Source organism: Microchirus variegatus (assembly GCF_963457635.1).
Source record: "Microchirus variegatus genome assembly, chromosome: 21".
Taxonomy (NCBI): domain Eukaryota; kingdom Metazoa; phylum Chordata; class Actinopteri; order Pleuronectiformes; family Soleidae; genus Microchirus; species Microchirus variegatus.
The window spans coordinates 12,140,030-12,163,816 of NC_139822.1; the positions used below are offsets into that span (position 1 = coordinate 12,140,030).

The 23,787-nt window shown below is 39.2% G+C and overlaps 2 protein-coding genes across 2 annotated transcripts; one reads left to right on the top strand and one right to left on the bottom strand.

The window, feature by feature from the left end:
• Positions 1-1,715: 1,715 nt before the first annotated feature.
• On the bottom strand, positions 1,716-10,662 carry eif4eb (eukaryotic translation initiation factor 4eb). Its single transcript, XM_083907844.1, has 7 exons — positions 10,575-10,662; positions 8,560-8,663; positions 6,409-6,504; positions 6,238-6,301; positions 4,057-4,170; positions 2,472-2,611; positions 1,716-2,398 (listed from the first exon to the last, which is right to left on the bottom strand). Exons 1-7 carry the CDS (start codon positions 10,590-10,592, stop codon positions 2,284-2,286), a joined length of 651 nt encoding a protein of 216 aa, XP_083763970.1. The 5' UTR covers positions 10,593-10,662; the 3' UTR covers positions 1,716-2,283.
• A 65-nt stretch (positions 10,663-10,727) lies between these two features.
• Positions 10,728-23,604, top strand: metap1 (methionyl aminopeptidase 1). The gene is made up of 11 exons (XM_083907752.1): positions 10,728-10,857; positions 12,275-12,326; positions 12,512-12,621; positions 13,014-13,074; positions 17,818-17,909; positions 18,007-18,090; positions 18,878-19,016; positions 19,619-19,750; positions 20,611-20,754; positions 20,852-20,917; positions 21,519-23,604. Exons 1-11 carry the CDS (start codon positions 10,741-10,743, stop codon positions 21,683-21,685), a joined length of 1,164 nt encoding a protein of 387 aa, XP_083763878.1. The 5' UTR covers positions 10,728-10,740; the 3' UTR covers positions 21,686-23,604.
• Positions 23,605-23,787: the final 183 nt, after the last annotated feature.

Below are 23,787 nucleotides of genomic sequence, written 5' to 3' on the forward strand. Positions count from 1 at the left end.
TGAAGCCTCTACACACCCACTTAACGCTCCATCAGATCAAGGAGGATGTAGTCGCGGACGCTTCGCCTGCTGGCTGCGAGAATACCAAAGCTTGAAAATGTGATGACATTTGTCATGTTGTTGATGTGACATTTTTCAAGCCCGCCCCGGTGCCAGTGAAGTGAGATGGGAAGCCATGTTGCCCCGCAGTAACCTTTTCTTTGAAAGTTCTTCTCATAGTGACATTTTAAGGGATCTTGAGTTGATGTTGTGGGGCCGTGGGTTTGAATTTGGCACTTTAACACCAGCTGGGCAAACAACTTTCCAATGAAGAGAATCAATGGTGAAATGTAAGAAGAAGGACTTCTCTTATGAGCCTGATGACAAGGTGACATTGAAATGAAGCTGAAGGACCAATCTCAAAGTGCGTTCAAAGTTACAGTTACAGCATTGTTTTCTTGAAGCCCTACAGACTCAAACGCTGCCCACAGTTTTAAAGAAAACAACATTTTTGTGACTCTAAAACACCTGGGGTAATGTGGCCATTTTTAATCAAAAACCAAACAGTGTGGATGCAGCCTGAGAGCCTTTGCACATCAGATCCTGTTTCTGGCACAATTTACTCGCACTTTATATTATATGTATTTTTTTTCTTCAAACCTGCGTGCATCCATCAACGACATGAATGAATGCAGGTTTTATATTTTTAGATCGAGGTCGACTATTTTCCAGTTTCCCTTCCAACAAATCTGAATACATACAGCCGATGAGCTGATACTTAATAAATATTTAAACAAGCAAACACACACACTTTACAGTAAGGGTTTCAAACTGAAATGACCTGGGGGCCAATCTATTGTGGTCAAGAAGGGGCCGGCCTAGTGGACAAAAAGGGGGAAAAAAAACAACTGTTCGTATTATTGCATGATGATATCACACATATACTTAATAATATTATTTATGATGCAATATGAATGTATTAATATCAAAAACAGACACTTATTTTAAATTCCATAAATAATAGTGTGGACACTATAACTAAAATTCGTACCAGGAGCCGTTTCAGGCCACTGCCATTTGTGGCTCGGGCCCAAACAAGTGTATTTATATATGTAATTGAATGTTGTATATGATACATTTAATAATGGGAAAATTATTACCAAATGTCTTATTATTACTGTTATAAAAAACATATCCTATCACCTCGCTCATCTACACACTGTGTTTAAAAGACGGTGAGGTCGTGAGCCATGTTTTCATGATAACATGATATTGAGTGGGGGGCTGCATGTAATCGATTGGTGGGCCGCCAGTTTGAGACCCCTGCTTTACAGTAAAACAGTAGCTCCTTAAAAAAAATAAAATCTGTCTATCCGTTAGTCTCTTCTGAAATTGCAAACTCTCCTCTCTTCTTCAGCCTTAGCTGTATCCAGGTATTCTTGAGCACCAGCTCATTATTGCTGGACGCTGGCACCTCATTTTCTTGTAAAGCAAGTTTTTTTTTTTTTCTGTATATCGTCTATTAGCTTAATTGTGTCGCGTTGGCTGCGAGATAGCGAGGATGTGTCAAAATTCCCCTCCAAATTAAAACTTTGTGCCATTTATTCACGTCGCTGTTGATGTCCAAATAACCTTTACGCTTTATCTTTTCTCCTTGTACAGTGACGCGTGCACTAATTACAGGTAGCCGGAGAAAAAAAGGAGTCCACGACTGACCAGGTAATAACTGCAAAACCAATGTTTTAATTATATTAACACTCAAATGAATGAGTCATGAAATACTTTCAAAGGGCGATTATGTGCAACATTACAAGGCGAAAAAAAGGGCATAAAACAAAGGTCTAACAATCTAATAATATGCAGGCAAATTAATGTAATAAATTAAAAGGGTTTTAATGTCATTAAGATTACAGCACATCAACAATGCTGTAGAAAATGGGAGAGAAATATACATAGTGTTTGCATTTCAGGATTCCCTGCCATTAAAAACAAAACAAACAAAAAAATCAACCAAGATTTCTTTAGCTGAGTTTGCAGCACTCTAAATGTCGTCCGTTGTTAATCATTATTAGTGTTGTGGAAGTTTCATGTTTATCTCTTTTCCAAGATATTCTTTCCCGTTGGTTCAAGTACTGGACAGTTTATGGAAACATTTGGCTTAAAAAGTTATGAATTGAGTTTCCTTTTTTCTTTCCTCAAGATTGCATTCCGCAGAGTCTTTGCATGAAGTAAACATAGGCACCGACAACGAATAAGACAAAGAAATTAAAAGAAAAAAAAAAAAAGGCACAGAGGGCTTTTTTCTCAAACAACAAATTTGTTCTTGGTGGTTGAACCACTTTTGGTAGCCGTGTCTGTGTGGGACTGATAGCCGATGGTCATCTTCAGGGGGAGCCCCAAACGCTCCTTGTAAACTCTCCTGGGGAGAAAAAAAAGCACCTGCGTAAGAGCAAAGATCATCATCATCATACGACACTGAAGGTGCGACTCACCCTATGTGTGTTACGGCATCTCGGTTCTCGAAGTCTGACGTCCACACGGCTATTTTATCCCCTTTTGTGCGGATGTTGACGACGGCTCCGCACACGTCGTCGCTGTGGTCGTCAAACGCCTCGCCCACTAAACACAGGAGCTGATGCAGGGGATAGAGAGCGGGAACAATAACCTCGATGAGTCACGTACTTTGCTTTTAAATATAACTGCAAATCCTCCACAGTCTCATAAAGAAGGGAAGGCCATGCACGTCGTTAGTGTTGTCAACACAATCGCTGCTGAATGAGCGAGTACGGCTGCATCAGTCCTCCGTGTTCAGGGTCAAATGCTATTTTCTTACAATTCAAGTTTGAACATCTTGTTGCAGCATTTCATTGTGACTTTTTTAATATAATGTTATCTCATCTTCAGCTTTGAGTACTACTTTTGTTTTGTCCTTGTAAATATGAATATGGTTTATATTAGAGCTGAAACAGTTACTCGATAAATTAATCGTCAACTATTTTGATAATCGATTAATCGATTTGAAGCTTTTTCATTATTAAAACAAGATTTCTGATTGTTTTAGCTTCTTAAATGTGAATATTTTATTTGTTTCTTTGCTCCATATAGCAAAGAAATCATTAAAACTCAATCATTTTGGTTTATGGTCAAAACCAAAATAATCGACAAATTAATCGATTATGAAAGTAATCGCTCGTCGCCGCTCTAGTTCATATCAACTGTATTTTCTCAATTAATCGATTAATCTAGTGTTTGGTCCATTATATGTCAGAAAATGTTGAAAAATGCTGAATGCATAATTAATTCTAATAAAATATCATATTCATTCAGGAACTTTGCACAAAATGGCTCATTTGCACAACTCATTGTTCTTTTGGTGTGTGTGTGTGTGTGTGGGGTTACTTTTTTGTAATTTTACTTTCTGCAAAACAGAGAAAGTGTTTGAATTTGAATTTAAGTGACAGTTCTCAAGTATTTGAGGCACTAGATGTTCACTTGGGAGTGGAGGGGCATTTCAAACCTCTACAATCCTAATAATCCTAATAATAATAATCGAACACTTCCATATTAATATGTAGTCAGTGCAATTAGTGACATCTTTCGGCCCTCGAGAGGCCAGGAGCCACAGTATTGATGGTACAGTAGGAGCTGTTTGTTCACCGGTGAAGTCACAGCCTGAGAGATATCTGTATCATGGTCAGTGATCTTTAGCACTGGATGTGTGTGTGTGTGGACTGCAGATTTAGGAGCAAAGAAGCCCCATTTTGAGCTGCTCTCATCTAACTGTGCTGTGACCCCCATCAGCAGCTCAGCCCGACAACATATTTTCTTGAAGACTGTGTTCGGAAAGTTGATGAGAACATTTCATGTGTGGCTTTAAAAAAAAGAAAAGAAAAAAAAAGGGTACACGTAGGACGTGATATCAGCATTGTGACACGTGGAATGATAGAGGGGCACAGCATGTTACAGCTGCCAGCAGATAATACGCGTCACCTCGAGAGGAGGCACGAGGAATTATTAATAGAATGGCTTGTTTGAGTAACAGCACTGAAAGTGACACAAAGCACAGACCAAACCTACCGTTTCAAGCCAGAAGCGGTCCAGGTCTGATCTCCTCTGCTGCTTGGTGAGCGTGAGCAGCCAGCGGCCACCGCGCTTGTTCCTCTCGTCCTCCCACATGGGTTCAATACCATCCTGCAGAGATGGTTCAAACTGTCAATACACGCACCCCCAAAAAACCTTGCGCCCAAACTTCAAAACAGCCTTAAAAGTGACATTTCTAATAAATAAGTCGAGTTTAAGGTTCAATATTTGTTTACAGACCATGTAAAGTAAATGCAGTTTTTCCTTTTAACATTATATATCAGGTTTTTGCACGTATTCTAAATGGCCATTTTTCTTGTATTAGTATTTTGTATATGACGGTGGAGTTTACTTGAATTTAAAGCTGTCTGACTGTCTATTTATTTTATTATTTATAAGTTATTGCGCTTTCTAGCAAAGGGATTACTTTTTACTGGCATAAATTTTGTATTTTTAAGGGAAATCAATTGTTTTAAAGGTCCCATATTATGCAAAATCAACTTTTTAATCATTTAAATCCTTATATTTGGGACTCTGGAGGACCTACCAGTGGCCAAAGTCACTCATGTTTTTGTAGTCCTCCTCAGTCTAAGTACAGGAGATAAAACACGCGATGTTGACTTCCACACTCAGTGGGACCTCACAACGCGCTAAATTCCTGGAATTGTTCTCTCGCGGAGCTACGCTTTGTGCGTAAAACAACGGTATCCGAAAATCGGAAGTCCGTGAAAAGTTCTATTCTAGGCTCCACAGTGCAGCACAGAGTTCTACACAAACTTCCAGCCTCAGAGGATTTATCTGTCCAGTGGATACATGTTATATATGACGGCAATGTGCCTGCTAAAGCCTGCAAATGATTGCTTTTCCAAATGCTAACTGCTGTTAGCTCCCAGTAGCCTCTGTGGCTGATGTCATTTTCCTGTCCCTTAAGTTTCGTTGTTGTTCATTAGGACACCAGGGAACTAGGCTAACTTGGAGGATTAGGATATAATACGGGACCTTTAATCGAGACTGCATGCAGTGTAAAGTAGCGTAATGAACGGCATATAACGCTAAATCTGCATTTCGCATAAAAAAGTGGCTGAGGTAATTGATTACAACTGTGGAGGAAAGAATTATGGAGTGAAGACAGACATTTTCTCTCCAGTGTGTCTAAAAATATGACTCGGTGACGTACTGGAGCCATAGCTAGCATACCTCCGCCTCGAACGCTGTGACAACATAAAAATCCTCACTGTACTGCCATATCAGTTTTCACTTATCCATAACATTTTCTGCCAGCCAATAAAACCTCCTAAATGTTACGCACTGGACCTTTACAACTCTTTCTACAGTTGCCTTTCTAACCGTCAGGAGCTGGGCCTCAACTTTCTGAATCATATTGTAATATGTGATACATTCTCCATTATTTCAAATGCAAAATGTGTCAAACTTTAATTGCAAAGGTGCTGATAATCCAAATCCCCTGCTGTGAATACAATTCGCTCATTAATCTTCGCCACAGGTGACACCGCTCGGGATTAGCATATAAAGCGCACTGATCAAAGCCTGTGGTTATATTTGATGACTGCCGTATCCATTCATCATTATTATTATTATTACTCATTTCACAAAACGTATAATTAGTCGTTTGCTAATGCTTTTCAACTTGGCAGAAACTTGCACCCTTTTCAATCATCACACACGCGTAAATGATCTCTTTTAATCTGATTAGCTCTGAGCTGGTAGAGACAAATTCAGTCAGGAAAAAAGAAAAGCTGCCCTCTCTCCCTTTGATCGCCTGCTCTCCAGTAACGATGCTGCTGTTCTGTTTGTGTCAACGTTGCTAATAGGTTTTTGTTCTATTCGCAAGAGCTTTATTTGAATCTGATGTCTTAAAAGAATGGAGCAATTTGATTTTATTAGAAAGCCGGCGATTAAAAAAAACGTTTTAATAGGTTTCAATTATTAAATAGATCCCTCGGAAACACGAGTGTGGCACCACCACCACTAAGATTTTAAACAACCACCAATCAGTAAAATTGCAATGAATAATACATCAATTAGTAATGTAAAGCTTGATACTCGGGGCCCAAGAAACCAAATGGTGCAAGGACCCTCATGAAAATGTTAAACGTGTCCAAGCAAATGTGATACTCCACTTCAAATAACACATCATTTGGACAAATGGACACTTACCTTAAATAGAGAGTAGTCGCAGCCTGACATGAGGTTGCTTGACAGCTGGATGTGATTGTAGAGACTAGAAATGACGAGTGCACAGCTTTAACGACACAATGCTCATTCACCGCGTGCAGATTTCAATGCAATTTTCAAAAAAAACACTGTACGGGGGTTAATGCTCCTTACGCCCAGAAATCTTCAACAGTGTCAAATTTAGAGATGAGTCGCAGGTTGGCCTGCCACGTCTTGCTCTTGTCATTCTTGAAGAACCATAGAGACCAGCTGTTGGGTAAAAAACAAAAAAGGAAAGGGAGGGGGGGATTTGCATAAATGTAATGAGCTCCTAATTAAACACGAGGTAAACACAACGAACCAGGAGCGAGTGAGTGATATATAGATGCACCTGGGTGACACTGACACAGACACACACTGTTGAGCAAATTGGTCAAATTAATTTGCGTGACACCGGTGTAGATGTGCAAAGCGAAATCTCACTCGAGATCAGCAACTGCATTAAACTCTTTTAGCTGAAGACTAAACAGAAACGCGGTTGTTGACGATATTCATAGGTACTGTACATCGTGTGTTATACAGTTCCTTTTATGGACCTTGACAATTTCTTTGGCTTCAAATTCATGCAGGTGTGGTAACAAAAGGTATGGATCTTACAAGTATGTTGCTTCTGTTGTTGTTTATTTGTGTTTCGAAACCATTTTTATCAACGATATTTGGGTAAATTTGGCGATCAGACTTGAAGCAACAGGTGGTGTATTTGTCGTTTGATCATATTATGATCTACAAGTGCCAGATTAATTGATAATATCAATTATCATTAGCTAGAGCCATTTAAAAATATAAAAAACGGAGATGCTATGTTACAAACAAAATGCAATTCTATTTTATTTTTATTGTGTTATAATCTATTGCACTCATATCAATAGATCAGGTTAAAAACAGAGATTTACAGAGTTACTACACATTTTCCATTTCAAAATTCCATACTTTTTCCAGACTCAAATTCCCAGAATTCTCTGAGAAATGATTTTTCTGTCAATATTAAACATCTGAATACCATTTTTTAGATGCTTATTATGTAAATAAATGGTGTTAAAAATCCTTCACTCATTTTTCATGAAGCCAGCCCCCGGAAAACGAGCATCGACCCATCACACTGACGACAATAGGTAGCTGGCTCGATGACACATATGGAAAATGGTTACCATGGTAACGCGACACCATTCTACAGCCAGCTTGATTAGATTCATATTATCTACAGGTAGGCTATGTTGCGTTAGCAACTTGTTTTAATTTGTATATATTAATATATTTAATTTTAGAAAGTGAGATAATAGTCTGGAAACAACACTAACATGTTTCCAAACTTTTTTTCCCCTTTTTCCATACTTATCAGACCTGGAAATTACTCAAATTAAATTCCATACTTTTCCCTGTATTTGGAAAGCAAAACTTCACTGTCACTGAACAAAGCAGTCACTGTTTTCTTTTTGGAAATGGTGAGTTTCTGTCTTACTTTCACTTCTGCATAAGAGGGCCCATTCAGTCGTGTAGAGGGAGGGTCATTCAGTTCTTGAACTATACCCAAAGATCAAACAATTGGACGACAGAGAAGTCACCAGTCTTTTCTTTGAAGCTGCTGATGCACTGGACTATCCGAATGCCTCATGTAAACAATGACCATGTGTGCGGTTCGCCTTCATGGAATAAAATCTTTGAGCAAACGCCAAATGTTCATGTCAATTACTTTTCCCAACCACCCCGTGTATGTAAACAACATTTCATTCGTGTATTACTTGTCTACTAACAGTCAGCTGCAATTATTAGCTGATGAACGGACACATTTTTTGAATGGATTTGACAATCAATTCATCATTCAAGTCATTTCTACACTAAAATAATTTGTCTTCTGAGATATGACACCCAACATTCCGGTTTTGAGAAAAACAAAAACGAATATTTCAGCATGGGCTTTGAGAAACTGGATGTTGTTATTATTATAATATAATTCACCATTATTTTCTGTGACAAATGCAAGGGGAAACAATCAAAGAAACAAACTAGTAGTAACCTAGTTGCAACTTAACTTAATTTTACTTGACTGCACCTAATGGAAATTAAATGGGCAAAGAAAATAAATCTAATAAATATTTTCATTCTAACTGTGAAATAAGTTTACGAAACACAATGGATCGTCAAACTACTTAAAGCAGTGAAAACTGGGTTATCGTTACTCTAGGAGATTATTAATGGAATGTCGCTGAACGCTGTCATAAAGGTTACGTAACCATTTTTGAAAAACATAAAGTCTCAAAGCCTGACCTGTTCTGGAGGGGGTGTTTGATGTAGGCCTCTGGGCTCACTATCTCCTGTCCAGTCTCCTCAGCTCCGTCCTCATCAGGCTGGGGTGGACTCGGGTTAGTTTCCTTAAAAAACAAAAAACAAAACAACAATTTGGTAGAAGTGAGGTACAAAAATCCAGTTTGGCTGGGCAATAATTCAGTAACAACATATATTACGATATAATTGCCTTCTGTGTCAATGTAACACACGTGCGGTATCACTATTTGTGCACTGTGCAAACATACTCTGAAACGCGACACAATAACTGCTGTGAATGTTTTGCTTTAGTTTGGGAAATGTCATTTTCTGTCAATAAAGATACGAGAGCTGAAACGATTAATCGATTACTAAATGAATCGCCAACTATTTCGATAATCGATAATCAGTTTGAAGCTTTTCCCATGATTAAAACAAGGTTTCTTTGTTTCTTAGCTCCACATAACAAAGACATCATTAAAACTGAATCATTTTGGTTTGTGGACAAAACAAAACATTCAGAACATCGTCATTTCTAGGTTTGACAAACACTGATCAAGTTTTTTTTTAAACATTTTGTGACATTTTATCATCGAGAAAATAATCGACAACGAAAATAATCTCTGAAAGCTACTAAAAACCATTATTAACTTGGAATCTTCAACTTTCAATCAGGAGCAAAACTCAGTCATTGATATCTGACTGTTATTTGGATAATTGGGGCCGCAATTAATTAATTGTTTTCATAATCAATTAATCTATTTTATATTATTTATATCATTCAATTAAATATGTATTTGTTATAAACACAATTCATAATGAAACCATAAGATATTCACATTTAAGAATCTGAAAAATCAGAGAAATATTTTTAAAAATACAAACAACAACAAAAAGACTCAGTTGACACTGTTTACAATGAAGTTTGTAATCGGCTAATAATAGATTAATGGGATAATTTTTGCAGCCCTAGTGATAAATACTGATAACAATTGATTTGGAACTTCGCGATGGTGGCAAAAAAAATGTTGGCCATGTAATCCAGCACTATTCCATCCATAGTGTCACTATCATAATTAATAACTTTCCACTTCTGGATTACATAAATAAACCATTTAGCCATGGCCAATGTGACACAAGTGTCCAGCTAACAAAACAATATTGTTGTTTCTAAACTTGTATGATAAAATAAAAAGGGGCGTTTCTCTTATAAAACCTGATATGGACATCTGGTTCACATTTGACTCTAGCCACCGATAGCTCCGAGCCTTCTCGGAGATGCTTGTTGATGAACAACCACGCAAACAGACACCATTCATTTTTCTTCCACTTTTTTTTTATTACGTGCTTGATACAACGTTATCCACCCGCTATGACACGACTTTAACACGTTCAACAACATAATTTGGGTCATTCTTATAATTCGGCATTAATGTTATACATAAGCGTTATTTTTCAATGAAGGGAATAACGCACAAAGTTCCTCTCCAACTTTTCCTTCAAGCACAGTAACATTAACCTCAGCTACTAAAATAGCTGATGAAGTCAGCGGGGACTGAGTTAGCGTCAACCAGGTTTGACAGTTGATTTCAACCACGACAAGACTCCTAGTTGGATGTCTTATGTTATATAATTTAATAAAATATAATAATCGAGCTTTAAGGGAAAAAAGCGTATCCGTTATGTAGTTTGATAACAACGTGGCTTGTTTTCTAATGAAAGACAGCGCGGTTCTCTTCGCAGAAGTTAACGGCACGTCGATTAGATATAACGTCAGCCTTAAAGTTGGGACGTTCACACGCGCATACACAGACACAAGCACTCCTCTTTTACGCTTCGTTCGTGGCACACTTGAAACTTGAAACTGGCCAAAACATAACGTATAAAGACAACGACGGCCAACTTTCTATTATAGGACAAAGGTTAAAGATTGTACACAAACTTTAAACCACATTTAAACCCGTTTTTAAAACAAGAAGCCCCTTCAAATATGTAGTTCTTAAGGGGAAAGTGCTCACCGGTTCGGCGGTCGCCATCTTACAAATCTCTGTTAGGAAAGTTTCTGTTGATTGGACCGAGAAAGCACAACGTGACGCCCCCGCTGCGCGCATGCGCCGTGTGGCGCCACTAGCTGGCTGGCTGATTGTCGGCGACTCCACCCCTCCCTCCCCTGCAGACGAAGGCATGGCGAGCACCGAGATCAGGAGGGAGTGTGAGACAGAAGACTGCAGCAAGGACGCTAAACTTCAGTGCCCGACATGTATCAAGCTCGGCATTCAAGGCTCCTACTTCTGCTCTCAGGTATTGCTCTTTTGCTTTTTTGCTCGCCCGCGTTAAATGTCGCCTCGAACCCCAAACAAAAAGGCCCCCCTCTCTCTTTTCACGAGGCTGCTAACGCTAAGTGTCAAGCTAGGTAGGCATGTGAGAGTGCCCCGGTAATATTAATAATGTATTAGCCGAATTTAAACGGCTGCTTTCTGACTGTGGAACACCACACCAGTGACTGGTTGTGAATAATGCTGTAGGTGACTGTTAGTGACGCTGTGTCTGTGTAACCAGGCCGAGGGAAACCGTTAAACTAGCTAACTGTGTGCTCGTTAGCAAAAAGTGAACGACTCAGCGTCTCAGGACAACAATAAAGAGCGAAGTTATGCTTACAGGACATAAACAATGAATGAAACAATGTATTATGGCTACGAATACTCTATTCTACTGATACAATTATACTGAGTAGTGGTACTAAAGCTGAAAAGTGAGACTGACGCGTCCTACTTTCACACTGACACATCTGTCAGAATCGACAGTGCACCGGGTTTCATTAAGTCTTTCCCGTTCAGTGTGGAGATGATCGGTTGAGCAGTATTTGTTATTTGAACAGCAAGAACAACCTGCTCTCCTCAATACATATCAGCAGATGTTATTAAAACTACACTGTACTACTGACATTATTACGTATGTAGATATATTAATAAAGTACATTGCACTCTCAGCTGCTTCTGTAGATTTAATTCAATTAAGTTTGACCATAGCTTTTATAAATCGTTAGGTCGTGCTGGGGGAATATTTCAAATGCTCTTCCAGTGCCATGGTATTCGCTGTGAATGCACTTCTGCATGAGTAACCTGACCTGTCTCTACTTACTGTGTGCTGTTAATTGTCCATTTAAGGAATCTTACATATATACGTTGAAGTTAACAACAAAGCAGGGTTTCCCTTGATTGAATAGTTCAATGAGATAAACAGTAAGTTGTGCACATTTTAAAAAAATCCAGGTCACAACAGCAGAGGACTAAAAAAAAAAAGCACAACTTGTTGACATAAGGTCACGTGAGGTGACCATCTACTTCCATCAAATGTTGTAGTAATATTTGCTTTTTGCACTCATTCAAGGAATGTGATTTTCTCATCCACCATTTCTGCCATTTTTCCATGACATTCCTGTCAAATGACATCTAAATGTTATCTGTTATTCATCTGTTTCCATTGCACTTATTCACTTTAGCCTTTAAGCAATATGCCAGCCTTCCCCACCTCTGTCAAGCAAATAATAATATATATTGTTTTTCAAGAGATTTTCATATTATTATGCACTTGGTTATTATAGGTTAGTTGAGCAAATCTTGGGGGATTTTGAAGTTGCATTGTTAGGATGTATGTCTCTGTCGCTGCACTACCTTGTTTTGAGATTTGGATGTATGTTCTCATTTCTCATTTGCAGGAATGTTTCAAAGGGAGCTGGGCATCTCATAAGTTGCTGCACAAAAAAGCAAGTAGGTATCACCAACCGCTGTCGGTTGCTTACTTTGTTTGGCAAGCTTGTATTGGATTCGCGCAAAATAAATGTGTTGCATGTTATGGTTTTAGCAGCAAACAGCTCTCCCCTGATAGTGAGCTGATACAGTGATGCCGAGTGGTTCAGAAAACTTATAATGAAATACTTGTTATGTTTTGTCAGAAGAGGACAAGAACCAGAATGAACTTAAGAACTGTGTGGAGAATGACATTAACACAGACCCATGGCCTGGCTACCGCTACACAGGAATACTACGCCCTCACTACCCCCTGGTATGGTGTTTTTTTCTCTCCATTTGTTATAATCAGTGATGCATAATTGATTGTCACATTTTTCTTACCAGTTTAACTTTTTTTTTGTTCAATGTCAGTTCCTCTTTTGAGACACACTAGTTCTGCACTTTTCTGTCAGTTTACACTCAGACTGACTCATTTTTTAGTATGTGACATGCACTAAGTCTTATATTGGTAACTGCATATATGTTTTAATGTCTACACAATTACAAACCTCCCACAAAGCATAAGGCACAGCAATAGGAAAACCAAGGCAAACAAAGGAACAGGAAATGTTTTAATTGAGTCTTGCTTTACGTTTTGTTAGTGTAGTAGCTTATCTTTGTGAATTCTCCATGTAACGTTTCTTATCTTTTTGATCCCTGGTGTAGACTCCCATGAGGCTCGTACCTAGTGACATCCAAAGACCTGACTATGCTGATCATCCCAGAGGTAAATATACTTTGCTGCTTTCTTATAATACATTGTCAAAGATAATGTTGACTCATCGTCCACTTGTGTAAGCTTGGTGACCTGAGACAGGATTTGTCTGGCTACTGTAGTGAATCAATTTTAAATGTTATCTTTATACAATGGTGTTTCAAAAGTCCTGCTTTTGCATTCTCACATGAGTGATAATATTGTACAATATCGTAGTATTTCTTAAACATTTTAAGTTTTCATGAAATTAGCATACTGCATTTAACATTTTCAATGCAGGATTATTTTCATCAAACAACGTTTCATTGTTAGTGATGGTGATAATTGTGATGCATCATATAATGCAATATCATGAAACTATGATATTTTAACATGAGCTTGATATCTTAAGTGTGTATAGTGTTTTTATCCCAGGAATATACATTTAAAAAGTAATTTCGAGTGTGATCTTGAAGGCATTTGTATAACTAGACTCTATTTTGTTTCAGAGGCCTTTGTCGTTAATAGTCAATGATGTTGTTTTTACTTAGTCTGCGTTAACAAGTGTCCTATGTCACGGTGTGTTGACGTATGTGAGGGAGAAATAGATCCAGTGGAGCCAGGAGGGACTGCCCGAATGGTTGAATGAACATGTATAATGTATGAAAATGCCGACACAGATCGCCATACTAGCAAAATAATGGACACAGCCAGTCCCTGTCCCACATTGTTAAAGAAAGTGAAAGACATTCCTGTATCCATCCCCTTAATCCTCTCGCTTGTGCTTGCATTGTTTTGCTGTTGCTATCTTTGTCGTCGTCTTCCTCTTGTGTTTGGAGATTGTTTGGTCTGTTCACTTTATATATTTTATTTTGTGTGTTGCCCTGACTTTTGTCGTTCTCTCTCTTTATCTGTCATTGTATACATTGTAGTGTAAACTTATTTAACATGTATAATAGAGCTTTATTTAAAAGCTTTATTAGTGCTCAACGTCTTCTTTCTCTGGCTTTGGTGTATTTCTGTAGCAGTGCTACAGCCCCACTTACTGTCCTGGCATACCTACAACAACACTTTGATTAGTTTCAGGGGATTTCCAGTGGATGGAGACATTTCTTGAAATAATGCCGTGTTTTCAGAAAGCCTTTTTCTGATCAACAAAGAAAAAGATTGTTTCCGTTTCGTTCCGTTTCCATGTGGATTGGGCCTTAGTCCCCCTTAACAAAATCATTACCTCCTTGGTGAAGATAATCATCAGTTCTTTATTATGTTAATGTTCTGTTGTCAGTGGGGCTTTGAACTGTCATTTACATACAAACTGTGACGTGTGGTAATGGTGGATAAGAAGAACCAAATCACTGCCAGCTCAGGGGGCATCAGTTAAAAGTGATGTAAACTGAGAGACAATCGAATTGTACCACCTACATACAGGGTGCCACATTTATATTGTGTATAACGTGGTAGCACCAGTAACCTCAGAAACAATCAGAATTGCTTGTTTACTGATCAAGTGTAGATAAGTGTGAGTATTGGACCACTTAAGCATATGATATATGCATTATGACAACAAACATTCACATTCAGAGAGTCAACGTGTCCAGTCGTCCTGGACAATGTGGTCAGTCATGCATGTAATGAATAGATACACAATTTTGCTTGAATATGAGCCAGTACGTCTTGTACGCCACACAAGCAGAATAGTTTGTCTAAGATCTCGTGCAAAGCAAATACATTTGGACACAAACTTGTTTTCTTCCAGACAACAACAAGTTACAAGTTAAAACCACAAACATTACAGCATATGGTCTTATAATTTACAGCCAACATACAGATGAGCAAACCATCAGTATTTGAACCAATTGAATGTGATTCCCAGTATGATGGATTTCATAAGAAATATTTAATCCAATATTGGGCTAACATCTGGTTTGGAATCGTTTCTTTTTACGTAGGTCAGTGTTTCCTGATGTGACATTTCTTCCAAATCTTAAACCGTAATCCTCACAATATGATGCAGACATTGGCTTTGTCACCAAAAATCTTTGCTGGAGGGAGAAATAAATAGACACGCCTGCAGACACTGCAGTTTTATTGTGACCACATTCTTTTGTGCTAATTGTCTGACGGGCATAATTAAAACATGAAATTACGTCTAATTCTCTGGGCAAGCCATTCATTGTGCAACCATGGCAACCGCTACATCCCTGTCATCTGACTGCATAGATCCATACCCGGGTAGTCATGGCTACAGTCTCTTTTCATTCTCTTGTGATGCCTTTTCAGGGACTGAGGCACAATTGTTAAGGGGCTAGGGTTTTTATTCAACACGAGTCAAATCTGTGTTTTATTTTACATGTTTAAGGTCTCCGTAGTTGCAAGCAAGTGACCCAGAAGATGTAACATGCACACGGACTGATTTTTCTCATATTCTGTGTCTTTTGTGCAGCTGTATGGGAGCGTGAGTAATTCTAAATGATGGTTGCACTCACACTGTCGGCTCATGGGTTCGAAAGAAGGGCTGTGTTCGAATTGTACACAAACCTGTCTAAAGTCTGTTGCTAAGCAACAGTTCATGCTCATCCAGCAATCATCTTGTCAAGTTAATAAATTATAGATTACGGAATTGCTGATGACACGGGTCCTTTGGCCAACACACGTTTTTAAATACTATGTCATTATGCTTTTCAGTCAAGAATACAAAGAAAAGAATCGGTTAGGATCCGTGTTCGTTCTGTAGCTGAATGGGTGTCTAATTAATTGTCGAGCTGAACGCACAGACATGTGAGCCTCTGTTGTTTTCTGTAACAGTCCTGCTCTGCTCCTCTGAGTCCACAGTGTGAATGTCATTAGAGTCTGCTCAGGTGCTGACACTGTAGAGTAGTCTCTGCAGGAGCAGCTAGTTATCCATAGTTCCATAGATCTGCAAGAAGATGTAATGTTTTCTGGGACTTGGGGATTGAAGTGCAAAGAGTGTCATGAAAAAATAATGTATGCCTTGTATGTACATAATATATATATATATATATATATATATATATATAAAACAAATCCAGCGATACATTAAAAACTAAAACACTGGGATTAAGAGGAGGGAGGGAAAAGGGTTAAAAGGTAAATATTAAAAGCAAGAATTGTAGAGGCACGCTTAAATAAAAGATGAATTCAAGCCTGTTTAAGGATAATGATTTAAAAAGACAATGCTGGCATTGCATACCAAGAGCAACTGTAAAGCAGGAGCATCCTAACACATCGACTTTGAATCACAGTTCTCATATAGAGTGGGAGAAGAAGTCAGTCCCTCACCTTTGAATTACATGAGGTTTATGCAGATTTAAAGGAGCTGTATTGAAATTGATGAAATTGCCACATGGCATTAGCATTAACAGCGTTTTTATTTAGCAAGCCAGCAGAAATGTTGCAAGTTCAGCATCAAACTTTGTTCCCCAAGAACAGAGTCCTGGAGAGCAACGTCAGACTTGACTCTAGTTTAACTTTTATTTCTTTCACTTGTTTCTCACGACCAGCACTTTTACCAAGTCCTGACAAAAACGTTTTTTCCAAACCTCTCTGTTTTCCAGGATGCTTATGAGCGAGTCAGGTCAATTGGATGCTCTGGTTGGAAATGAACCATTCATGCTTCTGCTTGCAGTGTTAGAATTGAACACAGTTAAGATAATGCAAAATCAAGAGAACCGAGCACTGATCAAGTATGAACTTTTGAACGTTGTTGCTTCCCCAGCTCACTAGTATAGTTTTAGACTCTAGCCGTGGCTTTCTGAGAGTAAACCCAGCTTTTCCTCTAGCAAGTAGCATTTCTTTCCCTGCAAATGTGCAAATCTGTCTGTCACTAGAGTTTTCTGTTCATTCATCGACAAAGTCTCGGGGTACAGGGTAGGTCACATAAGCCGTGTTTCCATCCAGTGGATTGGTTCGGTTTAGTACAATACGGTATGGATGTTTTTGTGTTTCCATTAGGAATAATACCAAAATAACCATTCTTGCTACCCTTCCTTTGGTGCACCAGACTTAAATTAAACAGTGGGGTCAGGGAAGCTCCACCCATGACAGCTGATGGGGGCAACAGGAAAATGTCACTCCTTATATATCTCATGGAAATCAAGGCAAATGTCCGCAGTCTATTCTAAAAAAAAGTTTGACGTCTTTTTCAGCCAAACGGCCACAAACCGATCATGAATAAAAGAGCTGCTGGATGTCCTCCATTGTTGTCTCTTCGTTGGCCGACAAATTAAAGGCCCAGGGCTTGACCATTCCATACCGTACTGTACCAAACCGAGCCATACCGTGATGAAAACACGGCGTTTTCAGAGCAGTTACCATAAGGTTGCAGCCAGCTCACTTTTCAGGCTTACTCTGTACTGTCTTTCAAGTGGAATTAAAAATGTATTATTTGACCTGTAGACGCTGCTAGGAGTGAGACATCACAGACGGTAATTCTTAACAGAAAGGGCAGATGCAATGTTTGCCTCATCTCAAACTTAATTATCTTGATAGATATAAAGCATTTATGTGTTCCAGTTATAACCACAATTTCTTTAAACTAAGGGTGTTTGAGCCTTCGCACACTCATGGCTCATTCAGTGTTTACAGAAACAAAATCTTAAAAAACATACGTCAATATGTGTGGGTCCAATCAATGCTGCTTGTGCAAATGGATTGGCCCACGACTGCTGCTTCGTGCGAGGGCTCCTCTCTGTGTTGTGTATCCGAGTATTGACGTGTGAATGATGCCAGTCCTTTGTCCTTGCTGCCATCCCGCAGGAATGTCTGAGTCGGAGCAATTTCTGAAGGGGACGTCACAGATCAAGATCCTTTGTCCTGAGGACATTGAAGGCATGCGAGTCGTGAGCAAGGTAACAACACCGACTCTCATTTATGTTACTATGGATTGCATTTTTACATTTGTTTATTTATTTATTGTTTTTTTTTTGACATATCAATTGTTTGCAGCTGGCAAGAGAAGTCCTGGACATTGCGGCATTGATGGTGAAGCCAGGTGTCACAACAGAAGAAATCGACCACGCTGTGCATTTGGTATACACAAACATACACACACATCAAGGTTTTGTGATAGTGGGAATGATTGCTAGAAAACCGTGTGGTTATATTAGCTTTTGTGTCCTCCTGACCTTCTAGTCTGAGACTGACTGACTTTCTAGTCATGAAATTTGCTCCAGGTATCATCGTCGTTAAGAGGTTGCAATTTAAAGGTTTATGCGTAAGAGCTGACCCACTGTTGAATTTAAACCCCAAATTAGTATTTAACATAGTTTAAAACAGTTCAGCACTATTTTATGGTTTATGACCAAATATCTCCGAAAGTAGGGCATGACATTTCCCATCTGCTGAACTATTAAGCCACCAGACTAATTAGGATTACAGCCATTATCTGCTAAACCTCAGCATTCATTAGCATTGTCTCTGTGAGTCCAGAATGGTGTTCACATTTCGCTCAAAGTGCTGCAGCCTCGTAGATCTGCGAGCATGACTGTAGACTGACTTGTTTAAATAGTTAAATAATTCTTGTAGAACAGACAGTGCTGATAAATAATTGAACAGGGAGTTGCTGCATGCAAACAAGACCCCCCGCCGTGTAACAGCGATTCAGCTTTGTTTAAGTCTTTACACGATGCCAAGTTGAATACAGTCACGCTGTCATGTCTGATCTAATATGTATAAAATCCACGGCCCACCCACTTAGATCTGTGATGAGCACAGCTACATGAGGCAGGAGGTGTCACAGATCTTCTTCATGTCATCCCATTCGTGATTTTTCTAACTTCTGTTCTCCCTACAACCGCCATGTTTTTGTCTGCTCAAGGCCTGTACAGAAAGGAACTGCTACCCCTCCCCTCTCAACTACTACAACTTCCCCAAATCCTGTTGTACGTCTGTCAATGAAGTCATCTGTCACGGCATCCCGGACAGAAGGCTGCTACAGGAAGGAGATATCCTCAACGGTATGTTTTCGTTTTTTGCTGGATATTGCATGAGTTTTGGCTCGAGCTTTGCCGTGAGACATTTCTTTCGAATGGCTTTAGCAGCCTGGATGTCTGGCGTCACAAAGAGGATGAAGTGTTGTATTCTTCTAGATTTACTTGTAGACCCTGAAACTGAAAGACCCATTTCACCGACCAAACACTCTTCATCAGTGTTCTCGAGTCACAATAGAGAGCAAACCATTTCACTGACAGCAGCTCGAAGCTAAGTTTGGATGTAGGGACATGTTTTATTCAAGAGAGGTGATGAATTGGGTGGGGGGGGGGTTGTTTCTCCATGACAAATGGTTGTACCAGCATCCTGAAAATGGTGTCAGCAGGAGTTTGGCCATTTTTAGCCTCTTTTTGAATATTTCCTGCGAAGGAGACGTCCTTCGTCCGCCACTCCCCTCGGCGCGTCTGATTGAGCATGTACCGACAAATCATCTCTCGCTGCGTGGATCGGAAAAGATGAATAGTTTCCACTAACCTTCACCAGTGGGGCTTTTCTGGTTGTCTGATATGCCCAAAAAATTGCCATGTGTTGTTTGTGTAACGCTGTAACTCTGATATATTCACCACAGTGGACATCACTGTCTACCACAATGGTTTCCATGGTGACCTCAATGAAACATTCTTCATCGGGGAGGTGGAAGAAGCAGCGAAGAAGCTGGTCCAGACGACATATGAATGCCTTATGCAAGCCATTGACTCTGGTAGGAATTTTTTTATCCTTTTATTTTTATTGTCAAAAGTGTAGTAACCTCAAATTCACTGCCACAATCTAAATAACATATGTTTTACTATATTTGACCATGGAGACCTTGTAATGAGACTTCGGCAATAAATGCATTTTGCATTGGAATAAATTAGAGAAATCTACATTAAATAGCAGCATATATTCAAGTGTCTGTGTTGCTGATATTCCTCTTAACATTTGCCTCAGTGTTGCCGTTACAGTTTGCCATCCAGAGAGAAGTGTCAGTAAAAGTTCAGAGAAAGTTCAGTAATTATGACACTGGAATTTTTTTTCTTTTTTTTTTCTCATCTCTTTACAAGGTCAACAGTGACTTTTCAATTTTAACTTTTCCTTGAAAGCTTGAGTGAGGTGAAAAAAAGAAAGTTCGAGCACCGAAATTGCCTTAAATAGACATGGGTCATTAAAAGTGCTTGAATTTTGAGTAAGAAAGAAGTTTTGTTGATATTTAGGTAAATGTCTCCCCCGTTTGTTACAACACCGCTTATCGTTTCATGCTTAAGAAATCTCATCTTAAGCTGGATCTGTACATTAGGTCCTTGAAATTGGGGGTAATTGGTCCTGGAAAGGTCCTTGAGGTGGTTGCTTTTAAACCAATTTGGAGATTTAATTATTATATTTATTTTATTTCTTTCCTATTTCATTGTCCAATCTTTGTACATATGATTATTTACACTGCCATTTCTTTAGTTTTATGTTGTTTATGTTAAACAAGTGTTGTTAAACATTAGTAATTTGCCTTACAAGTCTATTATTGGTAACGCATATGTTTTAATGCTTGTAAAAGTCATGCTTTCTTATATGCTGACATTCCCACAGTGAAGCCTGGTGTCCGTTACAGAGAGTTAGGTAACATCATCCAGAAGCACGCTCAGGCCAGCGGCTTCTCCGTGGTGCGGAGCTACTGTGGCCACGGCATCCACAGACTTTTCCACACTGCCCCCAACGTGCCACACTATGCCAGTGGGTAGTCGCCTTGAAGTTTCTGAACGTCGCTGTCAAACTTTCACAATGTGCCCTTTTAACATGGCGGGGTTTCTTTTTTGTATTAATTCACCAGAAAACAAAGCTGTTGGAGTAATGAAGCCTGGCCATGTGTTCACCATTGAGCCCATGATATGTGAAGGTGAGTGAAACTGCCTCTGTCTGAATAATGTGAAGCACAATGATGCTAAGTTTAGCTCTAATTATGTTTTGAACCAATAAATATAAGTGAATTGCTCAGTTAATGTATTCACGAGGCAATATAATATGGAAGAATTGAGAGTAGAGCAAAGTGATACATGACGAGCTGAGAGAATAGGCCTCTTATTCACATGGATTTGTAGATAATTAAAGTGTTTTTAAATAGTTCATTAAGCTGAATTAATGGGAGAGATTTCTCAAACTAAATAGGATCGTTTTATTCCTAATTTTTACTGAAATTACAAAAAAAGAAAAGCGCAGGCTTCAGAATGAATGATTTGGCTGTTGATTGGCTCATCGGGAGTTAAATATTGTAACATGCAACAGTCACAGGTCATCAAAGGTCAGTGTGTTCTCAGGCTGCAACTAAAGATTATTTTCTCGATTGGTTTACGTGGTTAATATGAAACCATGAACATTTATTGTTATTATTCCAACACCTTTGAATGCACAATTCATACCATACGAGCTGTTGCCAGTCTTGGGAGTGTGTGTCCGGGTAATTAACGGTGTCTGTATGTGTGTGTGTGTGATTATTTCAGGTGGCTGGCAGGACGAGACGTGGCCCGACGGCTGGACGGCGGTGACCAGAGACGGGAAGCGCTCGGCTCAGTTCGAACACACCCTGTTGGTGACGGAGACCGGCTGCGAAATCCTCACCCGTCGCCTGGAGGAGAACGGCCGCGCTCATTTCCTGAACCAAATGTAGGCGGGAGACGGGGAGGGAAACACCAAGGACTGGACTTTGCTGACACAGACACGCCCAGCATGTCTGGGCCTCACACACACACACACACACAAACACACACACACACGCACAGAAACGCACACACATTTCAGACAAGGGGCACCACTCCCAGGGCTCAGTGTAACTGTGGCTCTCATTGTTCTTTACGTTATTAAATTGTGGTTCCTCAAATGAAATGGAAGTACTTGAATGTGTCTTATATTAAATATGGATTGCTTTATCCGTGGAAAAACTATCTCTTCTGAAGGAATTATAAGAGTATTTATGAGATCTGGTTTGGCTTTTTGTGGTTGCACTTAGCAGTGCCATTCTTTGCTTCTTTTCTTTCATCATCTACATACTGAAATCTTCATATGAATTTACCAGTGACGACTGAAAAGCGATTGCGACAGCAGAGTCCCGGGGAAACACAATCTCTGCTCACCAAGTCGAAACTTACAACCCCGTGTAAGAAGTACACCAACACTCAGTAGGCTACTTAATTTTAACACACTCTGGTGGAGATTTAAGCAAATGCATTAAAGTATTTATCAACAACTCTAACTCCTCCTGTGGACGCCCATTACGTGAATATTGTATTTTACGAGGAATGAATGAATAAGAAGTTGGAAAAGTGGAGCAGTAGAAGTTGTAATTGTTGACAAATACATGTACATCAATAAATGCATAAATCATTCAGATTTTAAGCAACTGGTAGATGTGAACAATGCATAATTTGAAGCTTTATATGTTTCCAAGTGGCTTTTTAACAGATGTGTCATTAGATAGTTCAACAATGTTGGGAACTGGTACCGTCTTAATTGCATTTTTGAGTGTGAAGCTCGGACCTGTAGGAGATAGTTAGTGTAGCTTTGACTAGTATAAAAATAAGGAAATGTATATCGTTTAAGAAATTGTTTACCGGCACATCTTTGTGGGAAATCTACATACTGTGCTTTTACTGAGGTTTATGTGAGACATGCCGAGAAGGACTTGTACATGTAACCCCATGTAAAACCACACCCTTACATTTTTGCCATCACAAAACAAACAAAATACAGTAGTACATGCTAATTGATAATACCGAGAGGTGCTGTTCATATAATATGAAGCTATAGCCAGATGACGGTTAGCTTAGCTTAGCTTAAAAACTCAACTTCGCATAAAAGCTAGCCTGGGTCTCTCTAAAGGTAAAAACTAAATAAATTTGCAGGCACTTCTAAAATGTACTAAATTAATTATTCTGTACCTCATTCAATGTTTTAGTGCACCCCAGCTAAGCTAACTAGCTTAGCTAACTAGGGCTGCAACAATTATTCGATTAATCGCAACGCGAAAATAATTAGTTTCAGCCCTAAAGTTAACCGTCATTGTGTTATGCAATTATATTTAAGCAACTGGTGTGTGAGAGGTATTGAATTCTTTACTTGAAAGCAAAAATGTGTCCAATCCTGTTGATTTTTTTGGTTTAATATGTGTCAACGGAGGAATAATATTAGCTGCTTTCATGACGGTACTGTGTCAGTTGTCGCTGTCATATTCTCCTTTCGACCACTACATTGTCGCCGTGACATCCTGAATGAGGTCGGTCATAGCTGCTCGGAGAATCGTCACAGAAACGCAGAGTGTCCAGGCAGAAACGTTGAATAGTTCAGTTGGTCCGTCAAGTGTTGAACTTGTTCGTCTTGCTTCGAGGAAAACTCCTTTGTTGTCTTGTTTCTAATAGCCCTGTTGTAGCAAACCCAGCCTTAAAATGTGGATCTAGAAAAGTCTCTCCCTGTACCTTGATGTGGGGATTTGTTTCCTCTGGTGTGAGCAAATTCCATTATTTCTACACTTTCAGATGACTAATGTGATCACAGTCACTCTGCCTTGTTTCTATTTCTTCTAAAGGAGTAATAAACGCCTCTTCTGTAGCTTGTTCTGGGTGAGTTTGTCTTTGAGTTGAGTTTAATACTTAAATGTCTTTGCTACCTGTGACCTGAGAGCAAACATTAACGGAGGTCTACTGTGCTTCTGTGAAGCACGACGTGACCCTGAAAGTCCACACACGGGACTCAAGACCTTGCTAATTAAAAATTCAT

What these genes read in the sequence shown, in the direction of transcription:
- eif4eb (XM_083907844.1), bottom strand. An exon ending in AAACACCCCCTCCAGAACAG is followed by an intron (nt 6,505 to 8,559) that starts GTCAGGCTTTGA and finishes TTTACCCAACAG; the next exon opens with CTGGTCTCTATGGTTCTTCA. An exon ending in ACTGTTGAAGATTTCTGGGC is followed by an intron (nt 6,302 to 6,408) that starts GTAAGGAGCATT and finishes CGTCATTTCTAG; the next exon opens with TCTCTACAATCACATCCAGC.
- metap1 (XM_083907752.1), top strand. Translation starts at nt 10,741, where the DNA reads ATGGCGAGCACCGAGATCAGGAGGGAGTGTGAGACAGAAGACTGCAGC. An exon ending in GCATGCGAGTCGTGAGCAAG is followed by an intron (nt 17,910 to 18,006) that starts GTAACAACACCG and finishes AATTGTTTGCAG; the next exon opens with CTGGCAAGAGAAGTCCTGGA. An exon ending in TGAGCCCATGATATGTGAAG is followed by an intron (nt 20,918 to 21,518) that starts GTGAGTGAAACT and finishes TGATTATTTCAG; the next exon opens with GTGGCTGGCAGGACGAGACG.